At 42.7% G+C, this 19949-nt stretch overlaps 1 protein-coding gene across 1 annotated transcript in view; it reads left to right on the top strand.

Annotated features, from left to right (window-relative positions):
* LOC137596718 (calsyntenin-2-like) overlaps positions 1 to 19949 on the top strand; it is a 203498-nt gene that overhangs the window by 53153 nt on the left and 130396 nt on the right. The window contains exon 2 of the mRNA XM_068317436.1: positions 18344 to 18466. Within this exon, the coding sequence (XP_068173537.1) occupies positions 18344 to 18466 (123 nt within the window). The remainder of the gene's footprint in view (positions 1 to 18343; positions 18467 to 19949) is intronic.

Here is a 19949-nt window from a genome sequence, read left to right as displayed (position 1 = left end):
CAAAGTTTAGGGGAATGTCTGCATTTGTTGTAAAATTTATGTTCAGCAGCAATTGTTCATGTCTGGAACTAAGGTAGAAATTGTTTTACTTATTTAAGTGTCATCATCAGCAAATTTTAATCGAATTAAACAGAGCGCGTCTGCACCGAGATCAAACAGAACCACACAAAGTTTTATGGAAATACTTTTGTCTAATAAAGGAACAGTTAAAAAATGTAGGTTATTAAATAGTCCTGTCCCCCCTTCTCCAGATATACAACAAAAAATATTGGTGTCTAGTTTGGCTGGTTTTTTACACGTGTTGGCGGATAGATACAACATCAGTGAGGCCGTATCTCATTCTTTACCACATGTTGGCGGATGGATACAACGTCAGTGAGACCGGATCTCGTTCTGTACCACGTGTTGGCGGATGGATACAGCATCAGTGAGGCCGTATTTCGTTCTTTACCACGTGTTGGTAGATGGATACGTTAGTGATACCGGATCTCGTTCTTTATCATGTGTTGGTGGATGGATACAACATCAGCTGATAATAATTTACCCATAATAATAACAATAATTTAGGGGGTTTAGGACTGTTTTTACAGGGCTCACTGATGGAACGGATTAAACTCTTATTTTCTAGGTTTTACTGTGTTTCAAAAAGTCATTCTTAGATTCGGCATCAGTGGGTTTAAGGGTGAATGACCTTAAATTTCTATTTGACCTTTAACCTCTGTTCACCATCAGTCATTTGGGTGTGCTATATGTGACTACATGTGTGCACAACCTACTGAGAAACACACACTTGTGTGTTTTTTCATCCTCATTCTGCTCCAGTGCAGCCGTTTAATATAACTTCACCAGGTTGGTCTCCCCCCGTCCTCACCCCTCATCCAGCTCTGCTCCTTTCAGGGTAGCTGCCTTTCTTTCCCCACGAAGAGATTAGTGTCTCTTCTATGAAGAACAACTTGACCTTAACCCTCTCTCATTCTCTCTCACACTGTCGCTACCACTCCCCTCTTCACCATCTGATGTAAATGCAAATGATTCATCTTCCCCCACCAACACAGTATCAGCTGCCAGAGCAGAAAGGGAAATCTTTTTATGGAGCTGTTCTCTTTTGTGTCGAGTGAAGCATCCCACTGGAACATTACGATTACAGGTAGACCTCAGCTTACGTCATTTGGAGTAATCATTTTATTACAATTTACATCTCTAAAGTGAAGTATTCCACAAATATTGGAATAATAGAATCACTAGTCTTCTTCTTCTTATAATAATATAATAATAATAGAATCACTAGTAAACCGTTAAAAGCTCATAATATAATGTTACTGTACAATAAATCAGAATAAAAACATTATTAGGAAGAAGAGCTGAAGACGTTTTTTTTTCTGTGTTATATTAAAAATAATAATTGTAAGTTTAAAACAGATTAATATTAATCAAATATTATTAAAATACATCCATTAATAAAGTTCACTACAGAACTGGGAATGGTTATCTACACTTAACGTCGTTTTTCGACGTAAATCGGTTCCAGGAGACGCGACATAAGACAAGGTTATATTCCTTTATATTCATCTGACGTGAATCTCAAACAAATATCGCCATTCTTTTCTAATTTCCTTTCCTGTTTGCTCTCCTCTTGTAGCCCCCCCCCCCACCAATCCGTCCCTCCTCCTTTGTGAAACGCAGGCTTTCAGTATCTTATCAGAGGGATCAGCCGAGCATAGCCACTTTTGGGCTGCAGATGGGCAGGAATTGTGTGACAGTCTGAGAAAGAGATATTAAAGATGAGGAGGGCAAGAAAGAGACATGAGGAGGGAAAGCAGGTGAAACGGCTAATCAGTGGGGAAGAAAAAAACCAACAAAAAAATGAGATGTTTGTTTTTTTTACAGAAAAATACCTGCAGATAAGATGGAACTTTTTCTCACAATCGCATCATCCGTCTTTTGCCCACCCTATCTCCCACGCCGATCTTGAAAAACTAGCGAGCCAGCGTTGTGTGTGACTTCCAGAAATCCTTGAGGCGCCAGCTCCCACCTAAACTCCCCGCCTTACGGTTTAGCACATAATTTTTAAGTTTCTTATGTATTAGTTTACCCTGATCTCATATAAGATTATATTGCAGTTAGAGTTGATGGTCCCCAACTGTCTTGCTTCATCCCATCAAAGCTAAATCCATGGATGAAGAGGTGGAGCGCTTGGTAAAATACCTACAACAAAAGAAGTATCTCATCATTTCATGAGATTTAATCCATTATCTGTGTTTTTCAGGATTATAGGAATGGATATATGTAATAAAAAGGTTTATAACACCTATCTGAACAGGATGGAAGTCTTTTGCTGAGATTTTTATGGTTGTTCTAGTGCCGTAGCAGAATTGTCCAATTAAACCAGCAGTAATTATTGTTCTAATTTTACTTAAAGTTTGTCTCTCTACCTTTAAATGTCCTCATTTCAGTGACTGAATTGGTCTCATTGTGTTGCAGTAATACTGGAACAATAATTACAGTACTTCTAACTTTAAACCAGTTTGTTCCAGCCTCCACACAAATGGTTTCCTTTAACTGGAGATTAACTGGCGCTCGTCCTCCTCAGAGGACGCGTGTGTGGGTATTGCAAAGTCGATGCCTGCAGAATATGAAGTGGAAGATAGAGACGCGGTCAGTAACAGGTTGCGTGGACGACTTGAAATTCAGGGGGGGAGAAAATGTGCGAGGGGGCGGGGTAATCTATCTATTTTAATGTATCTCATTAATAACGAACAAGAGGCTTTATCGTATGGAAAGTGGAGGAAGGTGGGGAGAGGAAAGGAGAAGGGAAGATGTAGAGGTAGAGGTAATCAGACTATAATTAAACTACTTCATCTACATTTTGGGCATGCACACAGATAGGCCACCTCACTGTACCCAGATATATGGACAGTGCTCTGAGTTTGACTGCTCATGTCTGGGCTCCAGTTTCGTAACTGCCCAAGGACAGCAGATCTGAGCCACGTTGGTATTTTGGTGACCTTGAAATGCGACTGACTGCCTGTTCGTTTGCTATTTCTGTATCCTGAACACCTGGCGGAGTCACAATGAAGTTCTAGGTGTTGCATTTCAATGAAGGCCTGAACAACCTAATGAAGACACATGTTTGGGTTCTATTTGTAGGAATAGTTAGTGTTCTGAATCAAAATCAAACGTCTCCATGAATCTTCCAGCATTTTAAAGCTCAGTTTTTAAAAACCCAGACTGTATGGGATTGCTCCAGGGCAAATATGCTGAAATGCACGAGAGAGAAACCAGAATCTTCTTTCAACTAACAAGAGATCTATATTCTCAAGAGTTGCTATGGTATGGATAGCAAAAGAGGACATTCTCATCGCAGCCTTACATTATTTAGCACCTATCCACGAATCCCCGCTAGTCTTGTCTGTAAGCTCATGCAACAACTGATGCTATTTATACACACCATGTGTTGCCCAAGTTACAGCGAAGTGATGCACTTTTAATTTCCAGGCGAGGCAAATCTCTGCTGACAGTCGTGTAAACGGGGATATTAGAGGAAGAGGTTTATTTATGCAACCGTGTCAACACCGTTATAACGGATGTTTGTTTTCTGCTCGTGGAAGTCGTGTAATCACTGTCTCGTAAAAACATGCTAAGCTACATCAAACGTAATGTCAGCTCCAGTCATGTCTCGCTTAATGGAAACCTCATGTCACTTCTTATTACAGTCCAAAACGTACCCTTAAAGCAAATGCTAGCTGATCAGAGGGAAGCGCAGCTCCACAGCCATGCTATGCTAACATGTTCCCAGTGAAAGAATGAACATGACATCAGCTGACACGCATATTCTCCTATTATATTTAGCATGTTAGCATGCCGAGTCACCAGGTCTAGATGTGGATAAGATGCTGTTGGACGATGGATGCTGTATCCATCCGCCAACACGTGGTAAAGAACGAGATCCAATCTCAGTTTATGTTGTATCCATCCACCAACACGCGGTAAAGAACGAGATACGGTCTCAGTTGATGTGTCCATCCGCCAACTAGCGGTGGTGTCGCAAAGCATGGCTTGTATCTCGGATTTTTGCTCGTATGTTATCTCAAATAACTTGTATGTCGAGCAGCTTGTATCTCAAGGTACTACTATATAATGCATTTAAAGATAATTAATCCCAAAACACGTACAACAGATTTCAGAAAACCTTGCCTCTTTTTTAATTTCACTGCATCTCATTTCCTCAAATTATGATTCATAAAATAGGACCGGCTGTCCTCGTCTCGTCAAGCGCTCCTATCTCAAATGTTGCATTAGCATAATGTAGCAGGGAATAAAATGTGAGTCAGGGAGGGAAGGATTATCACCTGAAAGGTTATCTATACATTCAGCGGCACATGTGTTCACACTGGCCCAGTATAGGAGACAGACAGATATCCTAAGTGATAAAGAAATGTATAATGCGTAAGATCTTTTATCGGATTGTATCTCTTGCGGCCTCCATTGTTGTAATCAGATTACTTTGAACAGCAGTTATGATGAATTATTTCGGGTTACAGTTCACTTTAGCTGCTGCAGCCTCTCAGCCTCTGGTGTGACCTCCCTAACCCGCTTTCGGGGTGGGTGTCAGAGTGTGATTGACAGCAGCTTGACAATGCACTCATTTGCTGTAGCATGCATCTGCAGCATGCATATATGCCGACACTTTAAATCCATAGAGATGCATGTAGTTCACAGAGAGAAAACCGAGCCCGTTTTCAGTTGATCAGCGATTGCCTTGCAGAATTACAAGTAGTGGGAAAAGCAAAAGCTTGAATTTACTGGACGGTTCAGTCACTTGATCAATTTACAACAAGCAGGAGAGCCTTGAAGAAGGAGCTGCAGGAGTCAGTGATTGGAAGTAAAAAAAGAGAACATCCAGCCTCGTCGGTGAAGTTTAGCAAACATGCAAGGACACCAAAAAAAATACTGACTATCAGTTTGTATTGGGAAGAAAAAAAAAAAAGTCCTTCCTATTCACCTCTCTCCATCTCCCTCCTGTCCAGCAGGTTCAGCTGCAGCAAAGAGCCATGAAAAATGGATGAGTGTGTTTCTCTCGCTCGTTCTTCTCCCTTCACTGATGCCTCCTTTCTCTCTCGCTGCAGCCTCATCAGGCATGGTGGTAATTTATTTATTTATCCAGGTAACAAGAATGAAGAATAACGTTTCTGCTTTTGTTTTGTAATCTCGCCGTCTTTGGATTTCTGTTGTTCTTCACGCCTTAAGACGACACCCACACATCTCCGTTTTTGCTTCTACTACTGTTTGATGCAAAATTTGGATTATAGGAGTAAATTCCTTCCCTTTCAAAGCCCGACAATCTGCGTCGCTCTGTGTTTTGTGTGTATGCGATAAAGAGTTCCTTATAAGCAGTGAGAATGTGGCAGCAGGGTAGACAGAAGGGAAGACTGACCTTTCTCTAATCAACTCTGTGTGTGCATTTGATATGAGTAGACGCACCGCTACACAATACTGATGAGCCTGTGCGGCTCTGCCTGCGAGTGCGGCCGTATTAGCTGATATTTATCCCGCCTTACAGATGAGGAGTGCTGAGCTGGAAACAGACTTACTGACTTTGATCATCACATTTGCATTAACCTGAATGACCTGAACTGACTGCATATCAACAGCCGAGCTCGGAGATGATGGATGAATACCAACAAGCTCGGAAAATGACTGCCAATGAAGCGTAATTCCCTCTTTGTTACTGACATCGCATCACGAAGCGAAACACACACAAGAAGAGACTCGGAGTTTCATTTTATTTAAGGGGTCTGTTACCACACCTCTCCTCTACACCCTCTACACCTCTGTCCTGTAAGTCTTTTTGATGCTAAGAGGCCTTTGAACTGAAGACTACATCTTTAAGCTGCACTCTGTGGCGAGTCGGCGAGCGATTCAAATATTCATAGAGATCGGACCTTGGCTAGAATACTGATGGATGCCGCTCCACTCTGGAGGTGTCAAACCAGGCCAGACCTGGGCTGGTAGTCCACTGTGTGAACTGTGTTTCAGGCGCCGGCTGTAAAAAACGGTTACAGAGCTGCCGGTGGAATGGGTTATGTCACTTCAGGGCGGTGATGGATGCGACCGCCAGGTGCAAGGACTTTGTTTTATTCTCACGAAGGCCATCAGCGTGGGTTATTTCATTCTCTCGTTTTATAGGGGTGACTGTAAACATTGTTATGGGTTGGGGGGGTCAGCTAGAGGTTTGCGTTGAAGTTCACGGTGAGGTGGCAGCTGAATCTTTGCAGGAGCTTCGTATTCTTTTGTAAAACGTCCGTTTTTCGACATCGTATGGCAACCCAGCCAAAGAAAAGCCTCTCGTCACGTGTGATTGTGCTCCATTACGCAGATTCTAGATTGAAGTCATTTTTCATAACCAAATATCATTTGAGCTGATTATAACACAACGGGCTTCTCCTCCCTGGCGGTGTTGGATTTATCACACAGCCCACGTCCTTTCTCTACTCGATTACTAAACAGAAAATAACTAATACTTATGTCCGCAATACTAGATGGGGTCCTGATGCCGGATCCAGAGTCTCTGACATTTTCCTTTGATTGTGAAGGATGAAGAACACGCTGACACGTCTCTGCTGCACCACGAGGAAGATGTATGGATGTGATCAATCTTAATGTGTAGTTTAAGGCTTAGATCTCCCTGTTTTCCTTCATGTATATAATGTGTGTGTGTGTGTGTGTGTGTGTGGGTATGTATAGACTCATCTAATATTTAGTATCTGTTCTTACATAAACTCATTTATGATTCATTATGTCTATTTTATCTTTTTATTTTAGAAAAAAACTTATATTTGAGTGCCTTGACTCTCCCAGGATTCCATGCAAACTAAAAGCCACTGTCGAATTAGCAGACGTTTCCCTATGCAAACTGAACATTTCGCTAATCATAGCTTTTTAAAACAATTATTCAGATTTTTCCCGTGTTGAAAATGGTTCCCTAAAGCTGCCGGGACGTAATTGCCTTTTGTTGACTTGTCGTTTCCCCTTTTGCAAAACGATTTGGACCAGGTTGAGATTAATGTAATGCAGAGTGAGGCCAGTCTAATCACTGTTATTTGTGTTGAGGGGAGCAAGACTGAAGTTCATTCTAGGGTTCATGTTGCAGGCAATTATTTCATAAAAAGGTAAGAATCATGAATAGCAAAGAGAAAATTTTCATCTGAAAAGAGGAATAGGAAAACAGCAAAAAGAGAACAGTCAAACTTTGTGGTTATTTATTCATAGGAGTTCTCACCTTTATGGACTTTTGACATTTTATTGTTGCAGTTTTATTATTGTCCTATAATAATAGATGGTCAACAGGAAAAATGATGTTATTGCATCCAAAAACACACATAAATATGGAAAGAGTTATACAAATCACCCATTGGATTGTTAAATACAGCCAAATAATATCATATTTACATTTAACTAATAGATTTAACATTTTTCTGGAAGTATTATTGTTGGAACTCATGATAGTTTCCACACAGTGGAATTGATTAATTTGTGGACTCAAACAGAACAAACTCATTATGAGACTTTTCAGAAACTTTGACGTCTAAACAGGGGTAACAAAAGAAAAACATTATTTCAGTTGAACTATTAATGTTAATACAACTATCGGGGAGTTGAGGCGCTTCAGTGCTTTGCACTTGTTCTCTTCCTGTTTGGAGTAATAAAACACTTCCTGTCTGAGGCGGTGCTGCTAGTGGACAGTCTGGGAAGAGGTCACACAGTCACAGGAAACCACAAACACCGGCCCCTGAGGAGGCGAATCAAGAGGAGAAGAGTTCTCAACGCCCCGGTGACGATGACCGCCTCCTGAATGCAGATCTGAGCTCCTCCACACCTGATTGGAGTCCTCAGACTGCCTCCTCCTCCTCCTCAGGATGAAGGAGCTGAGGGGCTCAAAGTCTCTCTCTGCACCGAATCTTCACTTAAATATCTTGTTGATGACACTAGAAATAAGACCTGCTCATGTTTCTGTTGTACGATGATGACAGACGTGTTGCTGTCTGGAAATCAAGCCTGATAGAGGAGCAAACGTACAAATACAGGGTATCTTGAGGGTATCTTGCCCCCATTTCCCCCATGTTAGGAACCATAGTTCATATTAATCTGTCTCGTCCGTCCAGTTCCACATTCTTTCTTCGCCGTCCTCGCTATGGTGACACTGATTAAACTGAGAGGTGATATACGATGAGAATCTCTGACAGTTTGACATGACAAGATCGATTTTCTGATTCAGTGTTTTATTTTTACTGACAGATTTATTCTAGCATTTGCTTTGTAGGAATTAATTCTTGGCACAAAATACACAAACGCGGAATGAATGAACGGATTTATGCATGTGTTTGCGCGTCTTTGCATCATTCAATACAGTGTATATATGTTCTTGGAGAATTCCCTAGAGATTACCGGCCCGTCTTCATCATATCAGATGAAATTGGTGACAATTAGCTGCCGTTTTAAACACAGTTTGGACATATCTTCAAGTGTGTGTGTGTGTGTGTGTGTGTGTGTGTGTGTGTGTGTGTGTGTGTGTGTGTTCTGTGTCAGCCGTGAGGAGGATGGCTGCTCCACTGGCAGCCGATGAGCCTCTTTGTTTCATCTCAACGCGACCAGCAGAGCAGCTTCAGAGACTCCCCCCTCCACGTCTTGCAGACGCTCCCGTTACCCACCATGCATTTCTGCTCCGTTCCTGCTGATGGCATTTAGACTTTTTTTTACTCATGAAGTAAAAACACTGACTTCAAGGCTAAATAACACACAACTCGGAGAGGGGGTGGGAGGCTGGAAAATATCACCGCACTCGGCTTACATACTTTTTGCTCCGTGTTGTAAAATGATGGAAGGTCGGTTTTACATTGTGTTACATTCAGACGGCTTTTTAGAGCAGCAGCAACACAATACAAGCCCCGTGTGTTTTCCACCTGAATCATTTCGCTGCACAAAACAGCCGAGTGCAACTTCTCAACAAATTACCAGCGATGAACAATGTGCTTTCTCTGTCCTGGCACTTTTATTCTCCTCAGCATAATGGGAATAATTGTGCTGTGAAGGAGTTAAGAGGGTATGGTAAGGCTCTGGGTTTGCTAAAATTACACTTGTGCGTTCGTATCATGCAGTATTTTAAGCCCTGGTATCACATGGACCGTACAATCGATGGTGCTGGTATTATGGGAGTGTTATTGGGAGCTTTGGATCTGTGCTGGCCTCCCGCTGTCCTGGTTCATAGCCTTTATTGATGGAACTAAAACAGACTTGCATGAAGTATGAATCAGTGGCTGGTTCTGATGCCTTCATGAGGTTCTCCAGATCGGTAGTTCAGATTCTGACTCTCCTGTTGCCTCAGAAAGACTTAGTCGGACGTGGATCAAGCATCAACTGCCAAACTCAATTGTTCTGTCAATGTTTGAACGTGTTCATCACACGTGTGATCAGACATGGATTCTTGGTAGAGCGCTGCAGATCTTAAGATCCAACAACAGTAGAACCTCGAGGTACGGGTTTGATCCAAGTTTCCCCGTTTAAAACAACTAAAGTCATTATAATTCATTCCAGCCTTGTAAGACATGTTGTATCCATCCACCAACACGTGGTAATGAACAGGATGCGATCTCACGGATGTTGTATCCATCCACCAATATGTGGTAAAGAACGAGATACGGTCTCACCGATGTTGCACCCACCCACCAACACGTGTTAAAGAACGAGATACGGTCTCACTGATGTTGTACCTATCCGCCAACTAGTGTTGGTTTCCTGAAGCGACTCGTAGGTCCGATTTTTGCTCGTATGTCGAAGATAAATATGGACAGAGCAACAACTCGTATCTCAAATAACTTGTGTCTCGAGGTACGATTTTATGTTTGCTGGTGATATTTTAGCCTAAACGTTGAATGCTTCAGGATGAAGGACAGATTTTGCAGACTGCAGGTTTATCACCACTCTATTTAACTTCGGTGAGACTTTGTGCTGCATTCAGTTGAAAACAGGATGTGTGCTCCATCGCTGCTTCTCTTCAACGAAACAGTTTCTGTCTGGATTTTCATCTTACAAAGTTATTCTGGTTTAAATGTGTTTATTAACAATACATGTCTAGACTTCGAACTTATAGTTGGTGTGCTTTTTGTTCCTTTACTGCATTCATGCATGTGTGTGTTGACCAGACGTCCACAGGAAGTCCCAGTTGGGACACTCTTACTTTAAAGTTTTCTTCTTCTTGTCTTCAATTTTTAGCGATATGAGAACGATAAAGAGGGAAAATGGAATTGACTGCCAGGAGGAATCACAAATCTGCTCTCGGGAGCAGTGGGAACTGAATTCCACGGACGGTGAGATGTGTAGGCGTTTGAGATGAAAAGAGGGACTGACCAGATAACAGGGCCGTTTTTTGATTGGGTGTTTTTGAGTGATGAAAGGGTATAAAAAGCAGATTGAAAATGAAAAAAAAAAAAGTCAAGATCAATAGATTAAAACACACAAAAAAATCGACCGAAGCTATATAACAACAACAGACAAGGGATCATTTTCATTCCAAGGTCACGCCGCTGCGAGTGTGAAGTGTGGTGTGTGTACACAAGCAGCCACACACACTCCTTTAACTAGATTACTGTGCATCGTGCACCTCGTGTTCCGTAAGACGGTGGCCTTCACTTCAAACCCCAGCCATTCTAAAAGGATTACACCGTGGATGCCTTTATTTGGCCGGTGTGTTTCCAACCCCCTGTTTCCCGGCTGGCCTGAGGCGTCTCACAAACTGGCCAGAACATAATTCTGCTGGGATCAGAAAGGCCTGAGAACATGTCTTTTACGCTGACTCTTTGTCAACCGACACACATTTTCGGTCCAGACTCTGGCTGAGCGCCCAAGGAGGCTGGAAGTGGTTTAAATCACAATTTAGCTGTGTCTATTTTATATTCTCTATTTACTTTCTCTCTTTGTTGTGGCTTTTCATGCACAATTCAGGCTTTCTTAAGCAAAATTATGCACATAAGTCTCCACACCTTTCTTAGGAAAAAACAAAACAAAATGAAAAACATCAAATGATTATAAGTGAATACAGGTTTGCTTTAGTTTACATTGTAATTGGCTCCGGGACACTTGATGTAAGTCGAAATATTATATATTATTATATTATTTTAATAATATTGAGTTAATATGAATCTATTTTAAGGTGATAAACAATTCATTTTTTATATAGTACAGAAAAAACGTCTCTGTCTCGTCTTCAGCTGCTTCTTCCTCATTGTGGGTCACGGGGGTTGTTACGGGCTAATAATATGATATTATATTCATTTTTCTGTGTATTTTTCTTGAAAAAAACGATGTATTAATCGAGAACTCCACACAACGTAAACCAGGATTTACCTTTACATATGAAATCAGATTAAATAATTACAACTGTTTCACTTCTAAATGAACTCCTTAGCGACTTCTTAGCCACTTTGTATTTTCCTCATATAGCGTGCGCTAACTCTTACTAATGACGTATTCAGCATAAAGTGGTTCTCGATGTGATGTCGTACTAAACGTAGCCGTCTTCTAAACAGTTTTTTCACCATTTGACAGCACATCCGACATTTTGGATGTGTGTGACTGCTGACCTCCATCAGTGATTGTGTGTGTGTGTGTGTGTGTGTGTGTCGATTTGCTCTCAGCGCCTTTGTAGAAAGTAGACAGCGGTAAATGCCGCATCTCCAAATTGCACGTTCAATAATGGGCCTTAATAAAGGCTCTGTAATGACGCTCAGAGGTAACGTTGGTGACTGTGAAGCCATTTGATGAAAACGGGTGCTGATGGTTGGGGAGGGGGATGGCACCATAAGTGCATTTCCTGCTCCTTTACGTCCTCTCCGCCGCTGGGATGGATGCTTTTAGTTCTCTCTTTCCTTCTCTTTTCTCACCGGGCGCCTTAATGCATGACACTCCTTCATTTCTTGGTCTCTTTGTTTTTCATGCTTCTTCCCCAGGGGCGGAATGCATGTGTGTGTGTGTGTGTGTGTGTGTGTGTGTGTGTGTGTGTGTGTGTGTGTGTGTGTCACCAGTTCCCCTTCTCTGCAGGTTAATAAACCCCTTTCTGAAAGTAGAGCCACTGATAAAGCAACATGGCTGCAGTCGCTTCAAACGCAGATAAACACATAAGGAGTTCTTCCCATGCTCCTCTCTGTCTCCAGCTTTAGCTTAAGGGGGGAGGATGGTAGTAGTGGTGGTGGGGGGGCGAGGGTTGTACTTCAGACAAGGTGGTTGGGAAGAAGCTCATGATAAAAGCCTGACCTTTGTCTGTGCTCTATAATTTGCTGGGAGTACGACGCCCAAAGATAAAAACAGACAAATGTCAAAACAAAAATGGCATTGTCCGCCGAGGCGCGAGTAAATCCCATCTTTGAAGCGCGTCGGCACTCCAACGCTTTGTGTTTGTTCAACCTGAGCACTTCAGGAGCTATAAATGCATATGAATGGCCCTATTTGTCTGCAAAGAACGATTGTTTTGACTGCTTGCTGGCTGGATTTGTCGGAGCGGCGTTGGCGTTGGATGTGGCTTCCAGCTGCCGCTCGGCCCCCGATCCAACCGCCCTGCTGGGGTTCACCAAACATGTGTGGGCCCACATGCCGAGTTCAAGGTGCTGGGATCGCGGTGGGAATATCCATCCAGACATGGTCCACAAATATTTATGGGGTTTAGACGCGTGTGTGTATTCACACACACGCACATTCACCAGAGGGAGCATCGGAATTAAGCTACTCCACTCTGAATAAACCTCACAGGTGCCCCCCGTCATCCTGCTTTATCTCATCCAGCCCATGAGGTCCAGAAATTTATTCCACAACACAACATCCACTAAAGTCAACCAACAGGTGGATATCCTGGACAGCAGAGGTCAGACCCTGGACAGCAGAGGTCAGATCCTGGACAGCAGAGGTCAGGGTGTTGCTGTGACAACCGGCAACACCAGATAAGGACCGTGAAAGTGGCCCTAGGGGGTCCCAGGTGTTCTGGAAGAAATGGTTTTCTTTGGTGATGCTGTATCCATCCACCAATGTGTGGTAAAGAACAAGATGCGGTCTCGCCGATGTTCTATCCACCTGCCAACACGTGGTAAAGAACGAGATGCGGTCTCGCATCTGTTGTATCCACCCGCCGACACGTGGTAAAGAACGAGATGCGGTCTCACTGATGTTGTATCCATCCACCATTTAGCAGTGGTACGCCACAGCACAGCCCGCATCTCGGCTTTTCACTTGTATGTACGTCAGACAAAAATGCGGACAGAGCGATGACTCTTATCTCAATGTTAGCTTGTATCTCGAGGTACTACTTTATTTTCAAGTTCCATGTTTTTCATGTCTCCATGTCGGGTTGCCTTCTTTTTCATTTTGTTGTTATGAAAATTATTTACGGAAAGATGACCGCATCAAAGTATTGCAGTATTATTATTAGTATTATTCTGTGATAATAATTATTTTAAATTGTAATGCTAATCCACTAGAGGCCATCTCAAGCTGCATAGATTGTGGCTTATCTGTTATAATTCACATAACAGCAATCGAGACGTAAATCATTTGAGCCTCTCGGATGAAAGGCAAAACTTTTTCAAGAAACTTTGTTAGAGTCCAGTGGACTGATCCAAACAGCTTTGGAGAACCATGACCTGGATAACTGATAACCTACACGGACACTAAAACAACTATCGAGCGGTCTAGAATACTGGATTTATTGTTTTTGACCACAACGCGTGTAACCCTTTAGAGTAAATGACACCAGCTGATCATGGAATGGAACTGGATCACTCCCTGCATCTGGAACATGAATTAAAATCTCATCCTCTTGTGATTCCCGTCAGTTTTCCGTGTGTCCGCGTCCACGAGGACGTCTCCTTGATGACTCCACTGATGGACATCTCCGAGCCTCTCCGAGCCGGCGTGAGCTGCCAGCTTCCTGTGTCGCTGTAATTGCCTGTTGGTCTCGGTATTGGCTAACAGTCTGCGCTATGTTTACTTTTCATTATGCTGATATATTCATCACAGCCCCTTTTGTTGACCTTATCAATCAGAGTTTAATTTCCTACAGAGATGTTTTTAATTACAACTGTTTCTCTACCTCTCCTGTCCCCTCGGGGCCCATTGGGACGGCGCCACCTGTCCATTAGGGGGCTGCCGCATTTACGACGGCGCGCCGTTGCTTGGTTCAAAGATTAATCAGCTGTTATATTTCCGTTGCCGTGCTCAGAGGCTCGCGTCAAATCGGTGACTCTTGGTTTAATTGGCGTTGAAACGGCGGCGGGGGGAAGATAGTCCCTCTGACCGGCAGGAAAGGGCAGCGCGGCTCATGAGTCGTGTCAGCTGACACCAAACCTGATTAAATCAGCCTGTACACGCTTGATAACTGTATCCTTTAACCTCTATAATTAAATTGACTTGAAGAACAAAAAGTGTTCACTGACCTTTAACTCCATTCATTTGTGACAAGACAGAATTACCCAGAAGTGGGCATTAACAAGACCTATGAGTCACGGATTTCTTTAAAGTTGGTAAGTCTGTGTACGCTAAAGCAGGCTGAACAAGTGGCTTTGGACTTAAAGAAGTGAAGAAAACAGAATTAAAACTTTAAATAATAGCACAGAGTTCCACAGAGATTATAAAGAAAGTAATTATCTGACGTCGGAGCTCACCCCTCTGCTTTTGTGCTTTGTGGCACAGTGGTAAAAATCATTATATTTTCAGTACACTGAATCTAAACTTAGATTTCATTTAGAAATACCAAGAAAAAGAATCTTTAAAAAAAAATTTAAAAAAAGAATGTCTTTACGAAAGGAAGAAAAAGGAAATTCAGCCAAAAAAGACACAAGGTCTCGTCAGAAATCGACCCTCCTCCATTCTCAAAGAAAGGTTATTTCTAACCATTTGCTGAGTGCCTTTAGTTGCAATGAAGGTGTTTGCTTTTGAAAATTGGAGTCACTTGAAAGTACAGGTCGGTCGTTTTGTGTGTTTGCTGGTAGGTTTTCTAGAGCACACTTCCTATTGGAAGCAGAACAGAGTTCACGGAGTTCACAGGTGTCTTCTGTGTGCCGGTAGACGCGTGGTTTGTGAATGGTTTGATTCATCTAAGATAGAAGCACGTTTGTGTTTATGTGTCATCTATATACAGTAATACCTCGAGATACGAGCTGATCGACATACGAGTTGAGATAAGAGTCTTCCTCTCTCCATATTTTTATTTGACATGCAAACGAAAATCTGAGATACGAGTCTTCAGGACACCCGTGCTAGTTGGCGGATGGATACAACATCAGCTGAGACCGGATCTCGTTCTTTACCACGTGTTGGTGGATGGATACAACATCAGCTGAGACCGGATCTCGTTCTTTACCACGTGTTGGCGGATGGATACGACATCAGCTGAGACCGGATCTCGTTCTTTACCACATGTTGGCGGATGGATACGACATCAGTGAGACCGGATCTCATTCTCGTTGTTGGAGTAAAGACGTAGCTCGTGTGTTCTCGTGACTTTTGCGTTTCTTTTCACTCTTTATCATTATTTACGTTACATATATAATTAATTATACACAGGTAAAGTCTGCATGTTTATTGGTTGATGAAAAATGTGGTTTTTTTTTTCATAATTTAGGGACTTTTTACAAGGCTGGAATGGATCCGGACTATTAAACGGAATGGATTAAACTGGTATCTCCAGGTTTTACTGTACAATTACTGTATATCTGACCTGGGTTAGGGTTGGGGTTAGGGTTGAGTTCTCCTCCAAACTATCGATTAGAGCCTTTCAGTTATTGAGGTAGTAATTCCCCTTCATGTGCTCACAGCTGACAGAGTGATCGGTACATGTTCAATAATTTGTTCAGCAAACATATTGAGTGGTGCTCCGGTTGAGAACGGAACAATTCAATCAGCAGATATTTTAAAGGAGCTGCTTCTAATTAATCATCACATTAAGCAGAGATGTTTCCAGTCAATGTGGATCAACACTTTTTTTTTGGACTGAAACGACTCCGACATATGTGCCACCATCGTGTTTCCGTCACATCGATTCCAGGTTTAACTGAGTTTAAGTTTGATTCCAGATGTCATGTCGGAGCATGAAGCTAATCATTTAGCGTCAAGGTGTTGGCTTCATAATCTGTCACTTATTGCAGCAGCAGAGTGAAATACATCTGCTATTGGCTGTTCCTGATTCGGGGTCAGAACAGTGGGTTCTCCTTTAACGCTGAACTATTCCATCTGTATTGTTGAACTGCTGCTGGTTTCATGCCCCATGCCATCGCTGATGCAACTTTCCCCATTTATCCGGGCACCAAAAGTACACTGGCTCGAGCACTGCATACCCCCAATGCCTGAGCCAGACTTATAAATCATTTAATTCATGCACATTAGCAGGTTATAATCTGCTCCTGCATCACGGCTCATCTTTCCCCTGGCAAATTCAGATAGCCAAATAGAGAAAATCCAGTTGAAAGTTGTACTGAAGACCCAACTATCTGAATTTTTATTTCTATTTTCCAACTTACATTATCTATTCAATATATATTCAGTCATAATTACATAAAAATCCATTACATATAACTACAGTTTCAAAGAAGACATGAAATACCTTCTGGTGAATTTGACTTTTTTTTCCCCCAGTAGTTGAAAATAATAAGTTTACCCATTTCACTGATGAAGTCAAAGTCAAAGTCAGCTTTATTGTCAAGTGTGCCATATATGTACGACATACAGCACAGATGGAATTGTAGTCCTCTGACCCACGGTAAACAGGCAGTACAACAGGCAGAACAACAGGTAGTACAACACAGGCAGTACAACAGGCAGAACAACAGGTAGTACAACAGGTAGTACAACACAGGCAGTACAACAGGCAGAACAACAGGTAGTACAACACAGGCAGTGCAACAGGTAGTACAACACAGGCAGTACAACAGGCAGTACAACAGGCAGAACAACAGGTAGTATAACAGGCAGTACAACAGGCAGTACAACACAGGAAGAACAACAGGCAGTACAACAGGTAGTACAACACAGGCAGTACAACAGGCAGTACAACAGGCAGTACAACAGGCAGTACAACAGGCAGTACAACAGGCAGTACAACACAGACAGTAGAACAGACCGTACAGCAAAAAGTATGAGACAAAGACAAACATTTGATCTGCTTATCCAATGCTCTTAGCTCACTATTTCATGTGTTCATCTGCTTATTTTCCATCTACACAAATACATGCATTCGTTCATGTTGAATTTTCTTCTGTCCTGTCAGCCACAGACGTGCCTCCCGGGAGGTTTGTGACCCCCATGACCCTACATTTAAATGGAAGTGTAGAATAAATACACTGATCAAGTGATCAAAATAAAATCCAAAGCAATTTCATGACAGTCGTTGAGTTCTCACATTCACGTCAGGCAAACGCGTTTTAACATCGCCATGGCAAATTCAGTGAATCATTGAAATGGTTGCTTTCAGCTTGTTCTCTTCAGAGTGGAGACTAATTATTGCTTAATTATTATTATGCTTTTAAAGTTTCATTTCCAAGAGTAAATTACAGCCTTGTTTGTAATTTCCATCCATCAACTCAAGTGTGACGTGGATGAAACGTCATTTGGGGCGTTTTGTGACCAAGATAAAGAAACGGCACAAAGGACGAGGAGTTTGGGCTAGAAAGTTTAGTTAACTGTTCATCTCTGCTGTATAGCTAGTCCTCAAGATACAAACACCTGACTTGTGAACAACCACGCACTACCGTGTCCAACTACTCTAGTTCCGCTTTTTGCCACAACCCCCTCTGAGCAGCATAACATTAACACCCCATAGATTCAGATTTCACGTGTCATGTTAACACGACTCAGCAGATGTCACTTCCTGTGGTCTTTTGGTCTTCCCTGTTGGCGTCATCTGCACTGTTTTCCTCCATCCCTCCACAACTTCTGAGCGGGAAACAAACCCACAATGTTCATGGAGACGTTCACCAAAATGGAGTCTGAAGACAATTCAGCTCAGGTTGAAAGTTAGAGAAGCAATGTAGACGAAACACTCTGTCACCACCTGCTGTTGTCCTCCTGTAGGAACTAAATGATGTAGGAACCAATGTTGGCCGGGGTATTTTTCTACTTGGAAACATTAACTGCTGAAAATTTAGAGTAGTAATGGCCTCAAAAGAACTTTACAGATTGAAATTTAATAACGACTTACAAACAAACTCAACTTACGAACAATCTCAGAATCGTGTTCGTAAGTTGAGGACTACCTGTTTCCTCATAGCAGAAGTTATTTCCTCTCACTCTTTGCTTTCTGTCTCCATAGTGAACAAACACAAGCCCTGGATTGAGACGTCGTACCACGGGGTCATCACTGAGAACACCGACGTTGTTCTGCTGGATCCTCCTCTGGTGGCGCTGGACAAGGATGCCCCCATCCCCTACGCAGGTATGATGCATTTTAAGCTAACACCAGCTGGAGGAAGACGATAGCATCAAGGCTGAAGGCAAAACAAGTGAAGCACAACTGTAGGACGTCCTGAGCTAAAGGAAATGAAGCTGTCACTGTGAAGAGTCTCAAGTTGGCATCTTGTAATGTAACTGCTGCATCACTTAGTCTTAACCCTGTTCTGTGCTAAATTTAATCCAATAATTCCCAGTACATCCACATCACATGTAGGACTCATATTTATTCAGAGTGGAACGTGGCCCAGATAAACCCCAAGGTAGCTGAGGACACTTAAAAAAAACACAAAATTAGTCAAAGCGGATTTGATTCTTCCCACTTTGTGGCCGTTCCAGCTCATCTGGGGGGGGTGTGGGGTGACAGCTCTGGTGGGAGGATGTTAGCTAGAGGCTGTTGGCGAACCCATTCAGCCCATCTCCCACCAGGGCTGCTAATGTGGCCAAGACCCCCGCATGGGGCTGATGCGTAGGGCCAGAGCCCACTCACAGAGGCCCTCCAGCCGTACTGGATGGATGGATTAAGAGTGTGTACCAGCGTCTGTGCATGGCGGCGTGTGTGTGTGTGCTTATTCAAACGTTTTCTTGGGATTGTTTTCTGCTGTGTATGTGTGTGTGTGTGTGGGAGTGTGTGTGCTGTGGCATGGCCTGAGGGGCTCACTGTAATGGCCAACCTACAGGGAGGAAGTGAGGAAATGATGAGACAGTGGGGAGGGCTGCTGGCTGACCAGCATATGTCCTCTGGCTCTGGATAGACTGACAGTCAAGTATGACTGCACGCACACACACACACACACACACACACACACACACACACACACACACACACACACACACACACACACAAACAGCACTCAGAGCAGTTCATAAGTGAGGATATTGAAGTAGATTTATGACTAAATTATTGATATTCCAGAACATTAACGTCAGCCGTCTGTCTTGCTCGTCCTGACGTCGTTCTTTCCTCGCTCGCGTGTCGTTATCGTCGCCACGTTCCGCCTTGGTTTTTATCTCACTTCTCTTTCTGTGCAGATTTGAGACACCAAAATACAAGCAACTCGGATCAAAAGCACAACAGTCACGCTCTTTTCAAGCTCTTAAAAACAGGCAGTTTGTTCAGAGTATATCCGCTAAATTGCCTGGTCTGAGTGTACCAGTGAAGCCTCATTAATTATTCCAGCCAGGTTTTAATTACTGTACAACTAATAGAAAGTTGTAAAAGCAGCTCCTGCTCAGCACAAGCACTATGTCAGAAACAGTACGCACATTACAAAACACTTTATGTATATGCATGACACTACAGGCAAGAGTAAACGTTCTAATTTAGGAAATACACTAGTACCTTGAGATACGAGCTGCTCGAGTTATTTGAGATACGAGTCGTCACACTGTCCATATTTTTATTTGGAATACGGGCAAAAATCCAACATACGAGCCGTGCATCAGGACACCACCGCTAGATGGTTGAT

This window comes from Antennarius striatus, chromosome 6 (assembly GCF_040054535.1).
Source record: "Antennarius striatus isolate MH-2024 chromosome 6, ASM4005453v1, whole genome shotgun sequence".
Lineage (NCBI taxonomy): Eukaryota > Metazoa > Chordata > Actinopteri > Lophiiformes > Antennariidae > Antennarius > Antennarius striatus.
This window is presented reverse-complemented; position numbering and strand designations above follow the sequence as displayed.